General features: G+C 36.7%; 2 protein-coding genes and 1 pseudogene across 2 annotated transcripts; all 3 read left to right on the forward strand.

Annotated features, from left to right (window-relative positions):
• The first annotated feature begins 301 nt into the window (after positions 1–301).
• Positions 302–2,341, forward strand: LOC116599882 (annotated as a pseudogene).
• Positions 2,342–10,900: 8,559 nt separating this feature from the next.
• Positions 10,901–11,962, forward strand: LOC116599302 (olfactory receptor 4C15-like). Its single transcript, XM_032359101.1, has one exon. The coding sequence runs from the start codon at positions 10,901–10,903 to the stop codon at positions 11,960–11,962; it is 1,062 nt and encodes a 353-aa protein (XP_032214992.1).
• An 8,075-nt stretch (positions 11,963–20,037) lies between these two features.
• On the forward strand, positions 20,038–20,952 carry LOC116599535 (olfactory receptor 4C11-like). Its single transcript, XM_032359422.1, has one exon. It carries the CDS (start codon positions 20,038–20,040, stop codon positions 20,950–20,952), a length of 915 nt encoding a protein of 304 aa, XP_032215313.1.
• The last annotated feature ends 541 nt before the right edge of the window (positions 20,953–21,493 follow it).

A 21,493-nucleotide genomic window follows, 5' to 3' on the forward strand; every position in this document is an offset into this window, starting at 1 on the left:
TAGAGCTTCCCTATGACCCTGCAATTGCACTATTGGGTATTTACCCCAAAAATACAGATGTGGTCCATATACACTATGGAGTATTATGCCTCCATCAGAAAGGATGAATACCCAACTTTTGTAGCAACATGGACGGGATTTTCTAGGATTTCCTTAAAGCATATTAATCCCTTCATATTTCCAGGTATGACCATGTTCCAGAATGATGAAGCAGAATTTTCCATGTGTCTCAAGCAGCAAATATTGGGACAGAAAGCAAGAGGATGTACTAGGAAAAAGAAGTGTAGTTAGAGGTATCAGGATGGAGCTGTTGTCAGGATATACTGTTAGCAACTGGTTGCTGTATCAGTGGCTGGAGGAAAAAAAAAATAGGTCAAAGGGTATGAGACACAGTGTAAAAATTGTTCAACACACTTAGTGATTACTAATTAAAAATAATATTCTTTGGTAGATTTTCTATCACAAAATGCTATGCTTATATCAGCCTATACTAAGTAGAGAACCCAAACAATGTGACTGAATTCATTATTTTAATTTTACTTTTTCAGTGATCCAAGATTCATTTTTTATGTACCACACCCAGAGCTCCATGAATAGCGCCCTCCTTAAAACCCACCACCAGGCTCACCTAACCCCATACCACCCCCACCCCCTCCCTTCCAGTACCCTCAGTTTGTTTCTCAGAGTCCACAGACTTCCATGGTTTTGTCTCCTCCTCCAATTTACCCCAACTCACTTCTCCTCTCCAACTCCCAATGCCTCTGTGTTATTCCTTATGCTCTACAAGTAAGTGAAACCATATGATAACTGACTGTCTCTGCTTGATTTATTTCACTCAGCATAATCTCCTCCAGTTCCATCCATGTTGATACAAAAGTTGGGTATTCATCCTTTCTGATGGAGGCACAATACTCCATTGTTTATATGGACCGTGTCTTCTTTATCCATTCATCTGTTGAAGGGCATCTTGACTTTTTCCATAGTTTGGTGATTGTGGCCATTGCTGCTTTGAACATTGGGTACATATGACCCTTCTTTTCACTACATCAGTATCCTTGCGGTAAATACCCAGTAGTCCAATTGCCCAGTTGTAGGGTAGCTCTACTTTTAATTTCTTAAGGAATTTCCACACTGATTTCCAAAGTGACTGCACCAACTTGTATTCCCACCAACAGTGTAAGAGGGTTCCCTTTCTCCATATCCTCTCCAAAACTGTTGTTTCTTGTCTTATTAATTTTGGCCATTCTAACTGGTGGTACCTCAATATGTTTTTGATTTGAATTTCCATGACAGCTAATGATGATGAACATTTTTTCATGTGTCTATTATCCATTTGCATGTTTTCTTTGGAGAAGTGTCTGTTCATGTCTTTTGTCCATTTTTTGACATGATTATCTGTTTTGTGTGTGTTGAGTTTGAGGAGTTCTTTGTAGATCTTATATATCAACTCTTGGGCATTACAGATAGCCCAAAGTTGCAGAAAATGCTCTCTGCTGTGTTCCTAACCATGTATGTGTCCACAGATTTGGGAAACTTACTCGTTGCGGTAACCGTGATCACAAGTCAGATCACCTATGTATTTTTTCCTTACTTCCTTATACCCATGGATGCCATGTACTCTTTTATCATTGCCCCCAAAGATGATTGTGGACCCTCTCTCCAAGAGCACTGCCATCTCATTAGAAGGCTGCCTGACTCCGCTATTTGCAGAGCATTTCTTTGGTGGTGTGGGGATCATCCTTCTCATCATGATGGCCTATGACTGCTATGTGGCCATCTGTAATCCCCTGCACTACACGACCATCATGAGCTCTCACATGTGCTGTCTGCTGCTTGGAGGGGCCTTGGTGGGAGGAGCTCTCCGCTCAGTAATACAGCTTCTCTTCATGTATCAAATACCCTCCTGTGGTCCCAAAGTCATTGATCACTTTATGTGTGATTTGTTTCCTTAGTTGAAACTGGCCTGGACACCCACACGCTGTGTCCCTTAGTCATCCTTAAGAGTGGGGTAATATGTGTGACCATTTTCCTTATCCTCATCACTTCCTATGTGGTCATCCTCTGCTCCCTGAGTTCTTACAGCTCTGGAGGGTGGTGCAAAACCCTCTCCACCTGTGGCTCCCACCTCACTGTGGTCATCTTGTTCTTTATGCTATACATTTTTTTGTGTGTGCGGCCTGTGGCCACTTACCCCAAAAACAAGGTAATGGCTGTGTCCTTTAGCATTGTTGCACCCATATTAAATCCATTTATCTATATCCTGAAGGATGCTGAAGTAAAAATATTTCATGAGGGAACTGGTAAAATGAGGGACCTTTGGCATCATTGGGTTACATGCTAAGGACAGATCTTCCATACAAGGACAATGAAGTCCCACCAGTCCCATTTTATTCCAAGCCATTGAGCACACAGGAGCCAAAGGCATCTTTTAAGTGTACAAATCAGGTTAAGATATTATAATCAAGTTATTTCCTACCTCTCTAGTACGTATTGTGCTCCATTCCTTTTTTAATTTTAATTAATTAATTAATTGATTAATTTGACAGGCAGAGATCACAAGTAGGCAGAGAGGCAGGGAGAGAGAGAAAGAGAGAGAGAGAGGAAGAAGCAGGGTCCCTGCTGAGCAGAGAGCTGGATGCGGGGCTCGATCCCAGGACCCTGGGATCATGACCTGAGCTGAAGGCAGAGGCTTTAACCCGCTGAGCCACCCAGGCACCCCTCATTCCTTTTTTTATAATATGCTGGCCACTCTTACCTTTCCTTTTTTTTCTCCCCTTAACTTTTCATTTATTTATTTATTTATTTAACTTTTTTTTTTTTTTAATAATTCAAATCTGGTTGTCAATAATTCAGGTACTGGTTCAGTGCTTTGTTTGTTCTTACTCTGCTTGCTGCTGGACTTCTCTTTCTCAGAGCTGCTGCTTGGCTGGCTAATCTCATTCTTTTTTCTTTCCACTTTAACCTTCTGGAGGTGAAGCTTCCACCTCTTTAAACAAGTCTCTCCTGATGTCTTTTCCTGGTCATTCCCCTTAGTTACTCTCTGCCTCTTCACTCCTGAATTCATTTTACATATCTTCATCTTGCCTCATGTCAAAAAGAAGAAAAAGCCCGTGGCAGCATAAGTAATTTATTGTTAGTAAAAAATTTAGGATTGTAATTTTTTTCTGTTTTAATTATTAATTAAAGAACTGGAAAAATAATAATGATATTCCTAACCTTAAATATTTGTAATCTGTTTGGGAATTTTCCTAGTGTCAAAAGTAGGTCCAAAACTCCATCTTATATTACATAGGTAAGAACTATTCTCACCATTTGTGCTGAAGTTATTACCTGTCAGTTCAATTTCATAAATGTTTTCTCTTATTTGTTCTATGGGATCCCCAAGTTAATTCACAATATATAGCCTTACTCATTAAACATATTACTTAGGGATTCAATGCCTGAGTTCTTGACACTAACATCTGAAACAAATTTTGATCTTACTACTTTTTTTTTTTTTTGAGATCAAGGTTTTTAAATTTATTTTATTTATTTATTTTATTAACATAGAATGTATTATTCATTTCAGGGGTACAAGTCTGTGATTCATCAGTCTTACACAATTCACAGCACTCACCATAGCACATACCTTCCCCAGTGTCCATCACCCAGCCAACCCATCTCTCCCACTCCCCTCCCCTCCAGCAACCCTCAGTTGTTTCCTGAGATTAAGAGTCTCCTAAGGTTTGTCTCCCTCTCTGGCCTTGTCCTCTTCCACTTTTCCTTCCCTTGCCCCATGATCCTCTGTCTTATCTCTCAAATTCCTCTTATCATTGAGAACATGTGACAATTATCTTTCTTTAATTGACTTCTTTCACTTAGCACAAGATGATCTTACTACCTTTTTATAGGACTTGCTGTTACTAATATTAGCTTATAAATTGTATGATTATCTCTATATTAGAATTTAAAAATTCTATACTATCCATGGTACAAAGGCATAGCAAAATAAAGTAAAATGCTGCCTTAGTTTGTAGAAGAATATCTGCCTAAAAAGTTATTTCAAGCATCAGATTTATGGAGAAACATTAGATGAACTTGCTTCCTATCTCACTGAGAAAAATTAAACCATCAGAAGAACATTTCCATAGCCATGACTATCGATCTACCAGCATCTGCTCAAATATATACCACCTTCCTACCTTCTCCAATAAACACACTACCTTGCTCCTATCCAAAGGCAACCAATCTCTTTATAATATAATTTCTGAGTCTCACTTCCTTATCACTTACATGAATACATCTCTTATTTAATCTATGTTTCCCTTACTAATGGATCATTTGCTTCAGCAAAGAAGCAGTCTGTCATTTCTTTTATTTATTTTTTTCATTTCTTTTATTTTTAAAATGAAATTTTCCCTTGATCTTATTTCCTTTATTAGCCACCATTTTCTATGATGAATTAATAATACCCTTCCACCAGAATGACAAAGTGTATCTTCATTGAAATTGATGAACTGATTCTAAAATTTGTATGTATGTGTAGCTATGTTTAAACAGCCTTGGCAATAAAACCAGTGTGAGCAACATAGAGCTAGGGGACAGGATCTTCTACATACCAGAACATACCATAAAGATCTGCATTGTAAACATTTTGCTGTAGGCCTGTTAATAAAGAACTTTAAAGAGGGAAGAAATGGCCCAGAGATTAAGCCATCTATCTTTGGAAACGTGGTATAAATTCTGTAAATTAATAAATGATGAAGGCAGAATTTTAAATCTGAGGGAAAAATGGTTTGTTGAATTAATTATGGGAGAGCAAATTACTATTTATCTGCCTCTACTCGATATCCCCATTTCATACATTTCTTTGTGCCTGTCTCTGTCTCTGTCCTCTCTCATTTTTGATTTATAAAGTTGCTTTTTTAAAACTTCAACTAATATTTGCACAAATATTTATCAAATATTATATTGTTATATTATCTGTCTCATCCCATCTTCACACTATTATTTCAGTGTTATACCACTCATTTCCTCTAATAGAATCAAATAATTAGTGATGAAGAAAACAGGGCATGGGATAAAGTAGAAGATACCAAGTGTGGTTGACATAGGGTCCAAAGTTCCAGGATTAATTGCTGGAGTCCTGCTGTTGAGTCATGTGTTTAGAAGATTATCTTCTCTAGGAATGTGGACTGGGTCAGATGGTTCTTCTGGTTAGGGAAACTCTAAAATTTCAGTTAAAAGAAAATAATGCTTGTTCCTTAGTACCACATTTGAATAACACTTGTCCCTTAATACCACAGGTTGATAACACCTGTCCCTCAGTACCACAGGTGAAGGTACTTCTGCATATTCACATTTCTGATGAATCACCTCAATTCTGCTTCTTTTTTATCAGATGTGAATAGACATAAAAACAGGTAGGATACAAGAGTGTGTAGAACAACAGTCTCCTGCATATAGACCCTCTCCGAAGGGACATCGTGAGCTAAGTCTATGTTTCCCTCAAGTTTCAATCCCAGAGCTACCTAGATTCAGAGTAAGCAGACCTGCCATCCCTTCCCTTTAAAAAAAATGGAAAAGAGAAAAATTCCTTTAATCTTTAAAAATTGTGCACTTTAGTTTTAAAGTGATGACATATATAGCTTAAGCACCGAGGAATAAAAAAGTAGATTTTAAATTAGTCTATACATTTTTGCACATTATTCATAAAATGTGTTAATCTTTAACAAGCACCTGTTGCTACTCCACTCCCAACACATTACAGGTCCTTGTGGATTGATGTACTTCATCCCAGGACTCAGCTCTTGTATTGGTAAGCACATGGACATTTTGCCTTAATGCTGCACAGAGATATTGTATTCTATCCCAACGCACAGTTTTCTATTCTTAAATATGAAGGGAATGGAAAGTGTCTTTAAATAGAAACCCAGGAGAATTTGGAAAAAAAGAAAAAAAAATTAGAAACTTTAATTGGTTGGAGACATAAAAGATTTGCAAATACTTGATCAAATCAAACCACAGGAAACTGTCTTGAAAAATCATACTGATGGGAAATTGCCAAACCCTGAGGAGAACTGAGAAACAATTCTACAGGGTCACGTCCTCTCAGGGATAATTCTTTAAATTGCAGTTGGAAATCAAGGAGGAAACTTATGCTTCTTTACTTTTTTCCTGGAGACCATGTTGAAGATTGATAAGTAGTGGGGAGCATTCTCTACCTTGTCAGCCAGAGTTACTCTTTCTCTCCCTCTTACATGTACATGTAAGACTTGGAAACACACTTCAAGTTTAGGGTAGCCTTTGAAGGGCTTTTCTGTGCAGTATAGGAGATTGCCATCACCAGAATTTTCAAGAAACTGACAAATGGTAAGATTTATAATGCACATTTTGCATTTTCAGGGAGGATTTTAAAGTGTAATGTAGTACTTTAAAAAAATGCTGTTGTTGTTCAACTACTAAGTTTAATGCAAGCATGAGTCTATCACTTAGCTGTGTACCTTGAGCAAGCTACATAACTTTTTCGCTGTGAATCTTCATTTTTAATCTAAATTATATATGAAAAGTCTCAAAGGATTTGGAAACAAAGTAATTTATGTGGCATTCACAGGACAGCACTTGACACAATAATATGTGCTCAATAAGTAGCCGCTCTTAAAATGCAAACATTTTTTAGAGGGTTAGCAGTACCCAATACAGGGGTACCTGGGGGGCTCAGTGGATTAAAGACCCTTCGTTCAGCTCAGGTCATGATTTCAGGGTCCTGGGATCAAGCCCCATATTGGGCTGTCTGCTCTGCAGGGAGCTTGCTTCCTCCTCTCTCCGCCTGTCTCGCTGCCTACTTGTGATCTCTATCTGTCAAGTAAATAAATAAATAAAATCTTAAAAAAAAAAAAAAGGAGTACCTAATGCATTACAACTAATAAAATTAGAACTTACATAGTTTTTCATCTTCAAGTTAAATCCAAATGATGATAAAATGCAGCATGTACCTATTTTGGTCCTAGTCATGTAATCTTATTTTTTTTTATGCTTTCTGATTATATTCTCATATATAATTCATCTTCTAATGCCTTCCTTATCCTGCTATTTTAGGTTAAGAGGTGCATTTTTTTGAGTCTGCAAGGAATACTGAAGCATTATCAGGCAAATTTAAGTGCTGTTTACTATTTACAGAGATATATAATACAGAACTCTATAGTCCCACAACAAATCCCTAACAAATAGCACAGGGAAGGACATTAAGAGTTAAGGACATTAAGAGTTAAGGACATTAAGGACATTAAGCAAGTATCTTATTGAAATCAAAGAGCAGAGGTTTCTGATTTTAAATATGTCCACTTATTTTTATCTAAGTGCACTTGATGCCAGAAATAACATTACATTTCTGTCTCAGAATTTTTCAAGAATATTTAAGTGGCTGAATCTCTGCACTGCTTTGGTACTAGTTGTTGGGGTTTGTCTCTCTTAAAGTGAGATGAATCTCTAAGACAACAGAAAAAAGAATGCTCAAGCATCCCTCAGGAAGACACAGGTGGGAACAGAGAAAGCTTTTTATTTTTATTTTGTTTTTCAAATTCCAGACACAGTAAGAGTATAAAATAGTAAAAATATAAAACATTTAATGGAATCAGCAGAGCAATATTGATAAAAGAGAAAGGGAATCCAGATTGTAAGGAATAGAATATGCTTCATTAGAACAATAAAGAATAAATTTTTTTATTGCTGAAGAAAATAATGATCCCAAATCAGAAATAGAGTGGATTGTAGGATTTTAGGGAGAATCATTAAGAATGGAGTTTTAATCTACTCTTTTAATTTGTACTAACTATATTTTTAAAATATTTTGAAATATAATTGCAAAATTCTACTTACAATGGTGACCTTACTATTAATTCCTCAAGTATTTTCTGGTTTTTGTTTTTGTTTTTGTTGTTGTTGTTGTTTTTATTTTTGTAATGTCCTCCACAGAACTCATGTTTATAAGCAAGATGTCAGAGAGAGAATTCAGGAGAGAAATCATAAAGTAAATACATAGGCTTGAAAAAATTATCAGTGACAATATAGAATCTCTAAGGGCAGAAATGAGATCTAATTTGGCCAGACTAAAAAATGCTATGAATGAGTTGCATTCTAAACTGGCTACTCTAACAGCCTGGGTAAATGAAACCGAAAAAGAATCCATGATCTAGAAGATAAGCTGAGGGAAAGAAGGAAGTTGAGTAAAACAGAGATAGGCATCTAGAAGCACATAAAGAAAGGGTTGGAGAGATTAATGAAGACATTAAACATTCCAATGTCAAAATTCTTGGGATTCTCATATAGTTTTAAAAATATATTTGAAAGTTGAAACAGGAATTTCTATTATTTTCAGAATGATTGATGCAAGAATTAGTTTTGTGCCAAAATGAATGGGATGGAAATAGTGGGCAAAGCGGTGAGTGGGGAGGCAAAATTCCCCAGGTCACAGCCCAGGAGATGGTCCACAGTTCTGTTTACAGCCATGAGGGTCCTTGAACAATCTCTGGTGCACCTCCAGTGTACTGAAGAGTACAGCTATTGAAAAGGATAGATCTTTGAATCTTTGGGAAAGTTTGGGCCATGATACATCTATTTATGAAAAGCTTATAATAGTTTAACATTTTTAGTTTAAGAAGCTATGTTATGTTATTATGTTAGTTCCACCTACACAAATTAATTATACTGAACATTTGATAAAATGATTCTCAAGCCCCCTCTCCTTTTTTCTGAACAGCTAAGTTGATGGAAAATGATGGTGCTGTGGATTCAAAGATTTTTTAGGGATGTCTGGGTGATCCATTGGTTTAATTATCTGACTGTTGCTTTCAGCTAAGATGGTTGATCTCAGTGTCTTGCGATCATGCTCTGCCTCTGACACTGCATTCAACAGAGTCTGCTTCAGATTCTCTCTCCCTCTCCCTCTGCCCCTCCTGCTCATACTCTCTCTCTAGAATAAATAAATCACCCTAAAAAAGTAAGCTTGATTTTTAATTTTAAATTCATGCAGTTCTTTTTTATTACTAAATAATTTAAATTTTGCTTTATTCACTCACTTCCTTTTTATCTTATATTCTGTTTTAAAAATTTTTATTTTTAAATTTATTTTCAGTGTTCCACAATTCATTGTTTATGCCATTCTGTCTAGATACTTTTTGAATTCTTCACATGTTGATTTTAAGGTTATTTTAACACGTCTATATAAATGGGCAGAGTTACTATACATTTGTTGCTTTTCTCATTTTACATATTATAAAAATCCTTCACCATTCATGTCCTCACATTACTAATTAGTGTTTTACTGACAGCATCAGATGCTATCAATCTGTCATAGTCTGAATTATAGAAACATCCTCCTATTGTTGACCACATTAGATATTTCTAAATTTTCATCGTTATAAAGGACACAACATCATCTTCCATTATAAAAGTTATACACCCTATTTAACTTTTAGAATATTTTTGTGGTAGGATTTCCTACTATGAGGAATACAAATATGTTTATTATTCTGTAAATAATGCAAAAGCATTTTCCAAATGATTACATAAGTGAAGCAGTTTCACTGCAATTTTAGAATTAGTATATTTTTAAAAACCATGATTTAACAACCTGAGGGTTTTGAAGGGGAGGGGGGTGGGAGGTTGGGGGAGCCAGGTGGTGGGTATTAAGGAGGGCACATATTGCATGGAGCCCTGGGTGTGGTGCAAAAACAATGAATACTGGTACGCTGAAAAGAAATTTAAAATAAAAAAGTTAAAAATAAAAAAATGATTTAAAATAAAAAAAAAACATATTTTACCTTATGATGGATTAAAATTTCCAGTTCACTTTGTGTGTGTAGAGACTGGGTAATCAAAATCCCAAACTGTTACCAATTTGTATCTGAGTAATTGGGGCATTATCTTCTGATTCTGCACTCATTTGTTCTGTGTCCTTCATCAAAGGGCCTCATCCAAACATAAACAAGGGTATCAGAAGGCTTGAACCTTTACAGGTGGATGTAGAATTGAAAGGCCAACCTGCTCCACATTCTTGCAAGAAAAGGAAAGTTCTTGTTCCTTTCTGTTGACACAGTGGGAAGGACTTGGATGTTGGAACTGAAGTTTCTCTATTAACATCCCAGACCTAGCATGCGTTCTGAACTTTATCTTTGTATGCATGAGTTTCCTACCAGTAAAATAAAGATAAGACCTAACATGGACTCTATCCTAGGCACTAGGCCCAGAACAATTTTTTTTTTTTTTGTATTGTTTAACTTAGTCAACATGGCAACACTCTGATATAGTTTTTTTTTTTTCCTTCTAAATTCCAATTCTTATTTTAAAATGATGAAAAACAAACAAACAAACAATTCAACACATGGATACTTGCTCTGTGTTTGTATGAGCTTCCCCATGTATCTTTCTCTTTTGTAAGGAATGAATGAACTCATCTTAAAGGCCAAGTTTATTTCAGATGTTTAAAGAAATATTTGGAGAGTAGCCATGATTTGCAAGTGCCTCTTAATATGAATGTTATTCTCCTGTTTGCAGATCATGCAAACTCCTAGCAAAAATAACATGCAAATGCCCTCTCCTCCTATTCTGTGCGCATGGGTGGACATGATAACTCCAGTATCATACCCCTTTCCTTAGAATCTTTCTCAACAGTTTACTCCAGGAAGCCACTGCTAAGTAACTAGAGTTGGCAATTGAGATAAACTATTTCTCCACATGTGGATACCTCCTTTGCCCCTTATTATAGCTCTGGCTATTTTATAGTATTTAATAAAAGTATTTAATAATATTTAAAAATATTATTTTTCTCCTCCTCAATTCTTCCTGACCTCTCAATAGCAGCTTCAACAAATTTTGAATTTTGTGTTCTTAGTGATGCTAGAAATACAGAAGATAATTTCTCATGTGGATGCACCAACTTCTTAATGACTACTGTATCACATTGCACTGTCTGAAACACATTTTTCTTTCTCATAATTGTAGACTCTACATGTTTCTTCTGGCAGCTTTGAGCTTTCCCTTGGAAATCATGCAAAACCAAAGCTTTGTAACTGAGTTTGTCCTTCTGGGGCTTTCACAGAATCCTAATGTTCAGAAAATAGTATTTGTTGTGTTTTTGTTTGGCTACATTGCAACTGTCGGAGGCAACTTGCTAATTGTGGTGACCATCAGAAGCAGCCCAGCACTCCTTGGCTCACCCATGTACTTCTTCTTGGCTTTCCTGTCCTTCCTGGATGCCTGCTTCTCTACTGTCATTGCCCCCAAGATGATTGTGGACTCCCTCTATGAGAGGAAAACCATCTCCTTTGGAGGTTGCATGACCCAGCTCTTTGCCGAACACTTCTTTGCTGGGGTGGAGGTGATTGTCCTCACAGCTATGGCCTATGACCGCTATGTGGCCATCTGTAAGCCCCTACACTACACAACCATCATGAACTGGAGGCTCTGTGGCATTCTGATGGGTATAGCCTGGACAGGGGGTTTTCTGCATTCAATGATACAAATTCTCTTTACTTTCCAACTTCCCTTCTGTGGCCCCAATGTCATTGATCACTTCATGTGTGATTTGTACCCATTACTGGAGCTTGCCTGCACTGACACTCACATCTTTGGCCTTTTGGTGGTTGCCAACAGTGGGTCTATCTGCATCATAATATTCTCTTTGTTGCTTGTCTCCTATGTTGTCATCTTGCTCTCTCTGAGAACCCATAGTCCTGAAGGGCAGCGGAAAGCTCTTTCCACCTGTGGATCTCATATTGCTATTGTGGTTTTGTTCTTTGTCCCTTGCATATTTGTGTATGCACGACCTCCATCTGCTTTCTCCTTTGACAAAATGGTGGCTATATTTTACACCATCCTAACTCCTTTGCTCAATCCTTTGATTTACACTTTCAGGAATAGGGAAATGAAAAATGCCATAAAGAAAGTATGGAACAGACTGATGGTGGGTTGTAGTGACAAATGAAATATTAAAGTTTAAAAAAAAATTGTGAAGAATAAAAGTCAAATTTTTGAGACAAAAGCTTTGTGTGTTTGGGTCTCTTTAATAGGTGCTTATATAATGAAAACAAAAATAAAAACAACCCAGTAATATGGGGCTATGAAAATATTTTCACCCTTAGATCAGTTATCAACTCTGATTTGGTAATTCAGTATCGTCATAGTAAGTTAAAAGGAGTTGGAGATTATGTTTTCTTAAAATCTAAGATTCAATAAAAGATTATAAATAGAAATTTTCCTTCAGGACTCTTGCCACTCATCCCATGACTTGGTAAATTTGTAAGAAATGAAAAAAAAAATCTGAGAGATTAGAAACAGAAACATACACTATTTCAAGTGAGAAGAAGCTCATGTGTAGGATACTGATCTTTGTGATTGATGAAGACAACAGTCATGACTCAAGAATGGAAGAGATCAAGCATTATCAGAAACTGAGCAATAAGATTCCCTACATCATATGACTATGTTCTGAAAAAGAGGAACTCACACCTTGGATTTCATGATCCCACTTCCCCATTTACTCTTATTTATTTATTTTTTAAAAAATTGCTCTAGAGAAGTTATTACTTTCTGATATGCAGATATAATTTAATTTTCCTATTCTTAGTTTTTTTTGTCAGCCTCCTCTCATGGACTGTAAGCTCTAGGTGAGGCAGGGAATTTTGTTTTTCCTGTTTTTGGTTCATGATATATCATGATGTATCATATCTTTTACATTAATACACTAAGGTGTCATGTCTGGCAAAGGAATGTAGTTATTACAGATATTAAATCTTGAAAATGGTAATATATTATTATTGTGTGTGTGTATATATATGTGAGTGTATGTGTGTGTGTATATATTCATATATGTGATATACATATACATATTCAAATAGAAAATAAAGCCGTTGTTCTCTATGCACTTTCTTATTATTCACTCTCTGTCCATTCTTTCATTGTGTAAAAAAACAAATCTTGCTCTCAGTGATCTGAGTTTTAATCATAAAGTATTTCTGATCACATTAATATCATTTATTCCCTCAAATTTTCACTGTGTTAGTTGGGTTTATCTAGCCAGAATTTCTAGGTTATTCATTGGAAACCTTCCCTTGTGAGATACAACTTTAAATAAACAGAGTTTAAATCAGGGCCCTGACTATTGCTAAATTGAAGACAAAGTTGGCTCAAACTAGGACAAACCTCAGTTGGCATTTGTTCTATTTCCACACAGTTTCCATGATGGGATGAGCATAGTCAAGTGAATTCAGGAAATCCTGGAATTGCTTTGACAGAACCTGGAATCCAGATGTCATCCAGTCTTTTGGTGTACAAGAAATTTAATGAGCGCTAAAGGTCATTTGACTCAGAGATTGAAGAAACTTCAAGAGATTGTTGACTCACCTTCTTGCCTTTGGACACTTCAGGATCTTCTTGCAAACTACCCTCCAAAATTTCCCCACCAGAATGGAGAGCTTAATAATTCCTTCAAAAGTAAGAAGTTCATTTAGGACTTTTGGACTGGGAAATTTAATGCAGGGGCTCATTCATTGTCAGTTATTGTTTTCCAGGCCAAGAAATCTTATGACATTACTGTGCACATCATATGAACATAAAAGAGATTTAGACTTGTACTTAAGAGATGTGGATTCTAAACTCAGTTCTGTTACCAATTAGCTGTGGGAACTTTGTGGGATATTTCACTTCTCTGGTTCTCATTTCCTCATGTTTAAGTACGATTAATAAAAACAAATGAATATTTCTTCTGTGCTTTCTCTGAGCCAGGAATTCATTATTTTCTATGTTAAATATTTTAAGATTTACAGAAGCATTTGATTTATTTATTTGACAGACAGAGATCACAAGTAGGCAGGGAGGCAGGCAGAGAGAGAAAGGGGAAGCAGTCTCCCTGCCAAGCAGAAAGCCCGATGTGGGGGCTTGATCCCAGGACCCTGAGATCATGACCTCAGCTGAAGGCAGAGGCTTAACCCTCTGAGACACCTAGGCACCCCCAGAAGCATTTTAAAGGTAGGTATTTATATTCCCATTCAATTGATGGAGAAGCTGAGTTCTAAGATCTTAAGTGACACACCAAAAACCTTCCTCAGGATTCTTCCAGTCCATTTGTGATAAAAGAGACCAGGTTTTGTGGTGTGATTTTCTCTGACATTTCTGTGAAGTGCCAGGGCTTGATGGTTGCCACTAAACCTTTCATCAAGATGGCAAGACATTGTGCGATCTTTTGTGGGATCCTCTCACCTCCATTCCTGTCTCCCCATTCTGTCCTTCCCCTGTACCCTGCATGACTCAGCTCATCCCCATCGAAGGTGCCTAGAAGATAGTGACACACTTGGTAGTTGATATTTGGACCAAATATCCAGAGTGCTGAGTAATAATATGATTTGCCACATGAAAAGTAATTTTTAATGCAATCTATATCATCTTAAGTGGGTTATAACCATTCACAAGCAACTTTCTCTCTGGTAGTTGGAAGGGCATGTATCTTTTAAAAATATTTATTTATTTACACATTTATTTATTTATTCATTTATTTATTTGAGAAGGAGGAGAGAGAGAGCAAGCAGGGAGAGGAGCAGAGGGAGATGAACAAAGAAACTCTGATGAGTGCAGAACAAGACACAGGGCTGGATCTCATGACCCTGAGATGATAACCTGAACCATTATCAGGAGTCAGAGACTTAACTGACTGAGCCACCCAGGCACCCCAGGAAAGGCACATATATTAAAAAAAAAAAAAAAAAAAAAAAAAAGAAAATATAGAAGACAATATACAATACATATATTCAAAAATTTTCTTTCTTTTTTTCTTTCTTTCTTTCTTTCTTTCTTTCTTTCTCTCCTGTCTTCCTCTATAAATTGACTTAGGAACATAGGTAAGATTAGGAATGGGGGAACTGAACAAAATATTAAAAATTAAGAAATAATGGGGGTGCCTGGGTGGCTGAGTCAGTTGAGTGTCTGATCTTGATTTCAGCTTAGGTCATGATCTCATGAGATTGAGCCCTGTGTGGGGCTTCACACTGGGCATGGAACCTGCTTGAGATTTTCTCTCTCCCTCTTCCCCTTTCCTCACAACTCCTGTGCACTCTTTCTCTCTAAAAAAGATGAAGGAAGGGAGGAAGGAAGGAAGGAAGGAAGGAAAGAAAGAAAGAAAGAGAAAGAGAGAAAGAAAGAAAGAAACAAACAAACAAACAGACTGGAAAATGTTATTATCAGTTGACTTTTCCTAAGAGAAAATTGGAAATTAAAGAAGGTGAAAAACTTGCTTAACATCACATAGAAAATATTGGTGGGGCCAGGACACATGTCAGTCTACCAGACATACTTCATCTATCTAAACCTTTAACTGATTTCAACAACTTTCATGCTTCTAGAAGAGATGGGTTTAAGCAAAGCCTATGGAGGAGAAAGCAGAGTTTTCTCTCCTGCAGTTCACAGTGAGTTGAAGCTAACTAATTGGCCCCAAAGCATGTGTTTGCCCATGGACCATCTGAACAAGTTAACACATTAGACATCCTTTGGGACTGGGTTGGGAGTAATGGTTTTCCTGGGGTTCCTGAGGCTGGATGCCTGCCTTAGGCATTTGTAAACTTGGGTGAGAGTTGCCATAAATATGCAGTGCTGTGGAAGAAATCAGTTACTTTATGTGTTTTCCAAAAGAGCAACTCTGGAAAGAGAAGTGGCTTCAGAAGAATTTATCTCTCAGAGTGCAGGGATAAAGTTCCTCCACAAAATTTTGAGGAACTGAATTAATAAATTTCTCTTTTTTCATAATGTCTCCCCTGCTCCAATACAGGCCTTGTTTTTGTCTGACTTAGTGCTTCTGGGGAAGAACTGTGTGATGTAAGGCCACATGTGGAGTCCCCTTTCTGCATAAACTCTCTACATCCCATCACCTCTTATGATAAAACCAGTGAGAAACCTCAGTGAAGTATAGTTTGTATGTTTTATTCAATCTTCATATGATTCACCTTCTAAGTAAATTGAAGTTGAAGATACAAAAAAATTTATTCTATTGGAAGTCATCTATTTCCTTATAAGCAAAGAGGTAAGTTTTTCATCTGTCTGAGATAATTTCTTCACATTGTCTTGTCAAGACTGATCTGATGGAATCTATACTCAGAGTGTCTTCTAACAAATTATGAAGTTCCTGGATGCTATTTCCATCCATGAGGGGCCGAGATGGCCCAGGGTTCCCAAGCCTTTCCTAGCCTCAGCAGAAGGCTTTACTACCTTTCTAATAATCTATGCTTAATGCAGGGGTGGGGTAGAGCAGGAAACTTCAGCATGGCATTGTGGCCAACTTGGCAGAAGTTTCTATCTTGAGGAGTTCCCTGATTTGAAAAGTTTTAGGTCAGTGGTGATCTTTCTGAGATGGAATATAAGGTAGGAGTGCATTTTCTATACTCATGGGTTTTCAAGACCTTTTTAAGCCCTTGTTTATGACCCACAACTACAACTTTTGTCTGGTTTTGGGGTGAGAGATCACGGGGTGGGTCAGGAGGAAAGAAATTGAACTCTCCAATGAAAACTTGGGTCAAATAACCCTCTTCACCATTTTTTTGCTCACCTTCCTTCTTTTGTATGTCTTTTGTGTCTTATTCCCTAACTCTTCAATGCCTGGTGTCTGTTCACTCCCAGTCTCCTCTTTCCTGCTCTGACTGTATTCTGTATTTTCCCTGTCTTCCTCTTCAACATTATTCATTTGGGTATCTACTTTTCCATTTACCTCATCATGCAGTTTACAGAACCTGATTTTTGGAGTCAGGACCAGGAGTTAATGATGTATCAGTTGGTATCCTCTAATGGCTCAGGATTTGTCTTCTCTTGGATACAATCTACGTGATGATAGAGATTTATTGTTTCATAAGCTGCAATGGCTGAATGCTAGAGAAAGAAAATGTTATCTAGTAACATCCCATTCTAGTTCTAGCCTGACTGTACTGTACTCAGTGAAACTTTCTTGATCGCAGGTGAAACTCTGCATACAGATGTCTCTGTGCATAAAGCAAGAGGCCACACCTACCTTGCAAGAAAACATGCAGGTCAAATGAAATAACAAAAGAGGAATATTGTTTAAATGATGTTTGAAGATTATAGAGCAAGAATAATATATAATCTAGAATCACCTAATTGAATTGTGACATATATATATATATATATATATATATATATATATATGTCACAATGTGTATATATATATGCATTAAAATAAGAGGTAGAGGCAGAAGGTTATTGACTTGGGAAAACCAAGGGAATACTATTGATACCAATATAATTTGAATTGTAAAATTTCAACAGGTAAAACTAAAAATTAAGAATTTTACAAATAAAAAGATCATGCTCTGTTAACGTGATATCATCCAAAATCAGGGTAAGACAGTGTGGAGTATGAGGAAATGACTGAATTCACTGATAGAACTCTGAGTGGTGGTGTTGATCTCACATAATGTATACATCCATAAGTGTTACTTTCTTGTTTTAATGCCCTCAAATTTTCGCTTTTATTTCAAAATTTTGCCTTTGGCTTTCTTTATGCTTATTTAAAATAAAAGAAAATAGAGCCACCTCACCTGGCTTTCATGACTGTCCATTATCTACCCCCACATTTCTCTGTTACTTACCGTTTAATTTAATGGGACTATAAGTTTATGGTGCTCATCTCTATGTTAACCTGAAGCTATGCATGTTTCACCCTCTATATTTTATGGACTATTCTCACCTAACTTCACAGTCAAGCCCTCCCTCCCTTTGGGTCCATCCCTTTTTTTAATGTTTCTTCCTCTTGTTCTCCTTCTCCTCCTCCTCCTTCTTTTTAAGATTTTATTTATTTTTTTGAGAGACAGAACGAATGGGAGAAAGGGCAGAGGGAGAAAATATCCAAACAAACTTCTGCTGAGCATGGAGCTCAACTGGGGAGCTTCATCCCAAGGTCCATGAAATCAGGAACTGAGTAAAAACCAAATGTTGGCCCTTTAACTGATTGAGCCACCCAGACACCCTAGGAATCTGATGTTTCAAAACAAAATAATCATCATATATTCGTTTCTTTTCTATAGCTGTCAGAGATCATTGGGACTGCCAATCAGAGCTTTTAATTTTAATATCTTTAGCTTATCTTTCTACACTAATATTATTTTAGCTGGATGACAATTAAGTTTTAAGTTTTGTTCACATATAGAATTTTATTGGGATAAATGGATATTTGAGTAAGTAATTTAAAAATATATATTATACTAAGGGAAAGTGAGTATAAACTTATGGACTACTTGAGTTTCAAAAAACTGTTTATATGAACCGTGTCTTCTTTATCCATTCATCTGTTAAAGGGCATCTTGGCTCTTTCCATAGTTTGGTGATTGTGACCATTGCTGCTATGAACATTGGGGTACATATGACCCTTCTTTTCACTACATCAGTATCTTTGGGGTAAATACTCTGTAGTGCAATTGCAGAGTTGTACGGTAGCTCTATTTTTAATTTCTTAAGGAATCTCCACACCGATTTCCAAAGTGTCTGTACCAACTTGCATTCCCACCAACAGTGTAAGAGGATTCCCTTTTCTCCACATCCTCTCCAACACTTGTGGTTTACTGTCTTGTTGATTTTGGCCATTCTATCTGGTGTAAAGTGGTATCTCATTATGGTTTTGATTTGAATCTCCCTGATGGCTTTTTGAAATTTCACTGAGCAGCCAGTTCATAATCAAGGGAACTTTGTACATATGGAACCAGAATTCACTTGGTATTATCACAATGTGTGTAATTCTTATGTAGTTAACAATCTTATCTAGAGGTATGCTATCGCTCCTGCTTGGTTGTAAAGAAGCTGAGGACAAATTTCTGTGCCATTTACATAGATTGTGTATATGAGTATGCAGTTAGTTAGCAGTTAGTGACTGATCTGATGTTGTTATTGATTAATTAAAGGATTGATGATTTATCAGAAAGAGTTTCTCAAAACACATACCAAAATAAATTCTGATTATTTGACATCAATATTAAAAGTTGCAAATGTATTATAAAACAGAATAAAGATAAATTATAGTAATTTCCTAAACAGAAGTAATAAAGGTAAAATTATTACCAACATGACCCTGAATCTGTGGAAGTAATTTCCTCTTAAAGCATAATCCAAACAAGATACTCAAGAGGTCAGGAATAATAGTTGCAAACTCATGTCCAAATCAAGGAATGTGGTTTTTAAAAGGTAGTCTCCAAGTGTATATGTTTTAAAGTTATAAGGGATATTATTTTTAATATATACATCATATATGATTATATATAAATAGATATACATATATAAATATATACATTACAAATATATAATATACATTTATATTATGTATATAATGCATATTATATATTACATGCACTTAATACACATAAGTATATACTTATTAAAGTATCTGTTAGAGTGTCTAATTGTCAAATGAAGAAAAGGCTTCAAGACATTAAAGTCATCTGATCAAGATCGTAGAGTAGGGCGCCTGGGTGGCTCAGTGGGTTAAGCCGCTGCCTTCGGCTCAGGTCATGATCTCGGGGTCCTGGGATCGAGTCCCGCATCGGGCTCTCTGCTCAGCAGGAGCCTGCTTCCTCCTCTCTCTCTCTCTGCCTGCCTCTCTGCCTACTCGTGATCTCTCTCTGTCAAATAAATAAATAAAATCTTTAAAAAAAAAAAAAAAAAAAAAGATCGTAGAGCAAAGTCATTAGTTCTCAGAACTTGGCAGAGCTCACAATTACTTGAGAGCTTTGTTATTCCTGAAAATCTCCGTCCACATAAGAAGACTTTCAGCTAATGCTCATGGTTAAATCATGGACATTAACATTAAAAGAACAGAATAAAACACAAAAACAAACCAAAAAAACCCCAAGGTTTTCCAAGTGATTTCAATATATGAAGAACTGAGAGCCATAGGTTTATGTGTTGATGGAATTAGAACTATAAAAGTGCAATTCTGAATCAATTTCACCACTATTGCCAGGTCACTATTTCTCCAAATTTCTCTGCAGATGAACAATTTCTACACTCACTGTAATGATGGAGTTGAATAGCAGTGTGAATGAGTTCATTCTGTTTGGGCTAACACAGAATGTTCTAAAGGAGAAAGTTGTGTTTGTGGTCTTCTTGTTTCTATACCTTGCAACTCTGATGGCAAATTTACTGATTGTAATGACCATAAGATACAGCCGGACACTTGGGAGTCCCATGTACTTCTTCCTCTTCCACTTATCCTTTGCTGATGCCTGTTTCTCAACAACCACTGCTCCTAGGATGATAGTAGATTCTGTATCTGAGAAGAAAGTCATCTCCTACAATGAGTGCATGACCCAGATTTTTTCAGTTCACTTCTTTGGGTGTTTGGAGGTCTTAGTGCTAGTCTTCCTGTCTTTTGATCGCTATGTGGCCATTTGTAAGCCCCTGCGGTACACAACTATCATGAGCCAGCAAGTCTGTGATACAATGGTGAATCTGGCCTGGGTGGTATCTTGTATCCATTCTTCTTCACAGATTTTCTTGGCTTTGAAACTACCATTCTGTGGACCCAATGTTATTGATCATTATTTCTGTGATATGACACCGTTGCTGAAACTTGCATGCATGGACACTTACACAATCAATTTATTAATAGTTTTTAACAGCGGGGCTATCTGCATGGTAAGTTTCATAGTCCTGCTTACCTCTTATATTTTTATCTTACATTCTTTGAATAACCAGAGTGCAGAAGGAAGAAAGAAAGCCCTCTCTACTTGCACCTCCCACATTATTGTTGTCATCTTATTCTTTGTCCCATGTATATTCACATATACTCGTCCTGTAACTACATTTCCAGTGGACAAGATGGTGGCTGTGTTTTACACTATTGGGACACCCTTGCTCAACCCTCTGATTTACACTCTGAGAAATGCAGAAGTGAAAAATGCCATGAGGAAGTTATGGTGCAACAAACTCTGACTTGTAATGGGGGGAAAAAAAACAAACAAACCAAAAAAGAAAAAAAAAAAAAAAAAGAAACCACCACAACAACAACAACAGCAACAAAAAACAGAGGACTCCAATGTCTAATTCTGTAACAACTTAAATAAAATTAGGCTGATAGAAATGAAAAAAAAAATTTTTTCATCTCAATATGGACAATTGAATCTTCTCCCAGTAGGATGCTTGTAAACATAAGTGGAATGACCACAGAGCACAGATCCATTTTAAGTCAGCTTCATTGAGTGTCACACTATCAAATACAGTAGTATTTGTGGGAGATAAGCCCACTTCACTTTTCTGCTGTCTGACAGATTGTGAGCCAGCTTTTGTTACATCTATCACTTTACCTCCCTCCTTTGTATATTATTCTGGCTTGTGTTTCTCTTTTCCATGGTTCTGACCTGGGTTGAAAAATTGGCCACTAATTCTGACTGACCTATTTTGTTGGAAAATCAGTTTTGACACTATTAAATCTGGATCTTATCTTTTCTGGTTCAGCGATGAATATCTCCAAGTC

This window comes from Mustela erminea, chromosome 9 (genome assembly GCF_009829155.1).
Source record: "Mustela erminea isolate mMusErm1 chromosome 9, mMusErm1.Pri, whole genome shotgun sequence".
In the NCBI taxonomy this organism is placed as follows: domain Eukaryota; kingdom Metazoa; phylum Chordata; class Mammalia; order Carnivora; family Mustelidae; genus Mustela; species Mustela erminea.

What these genes read in the sequence shown, in the direction of transcription:
- LOC116599302 (XM_032359101.1), top strand. Translation starts at nt 10,901, where the DNA reads ATGTGGATGCACCAACTTCTTAATGACTACTGTATCACATTGCACTGT.
- LOC116599535 (XM_032359422.1), top strand. Translation starts at nt 20,038, where the DNA reads ATGGAGTTGAATAGCAGTGTGAATGAGTTCATTCTGTTTGGGCTAACA.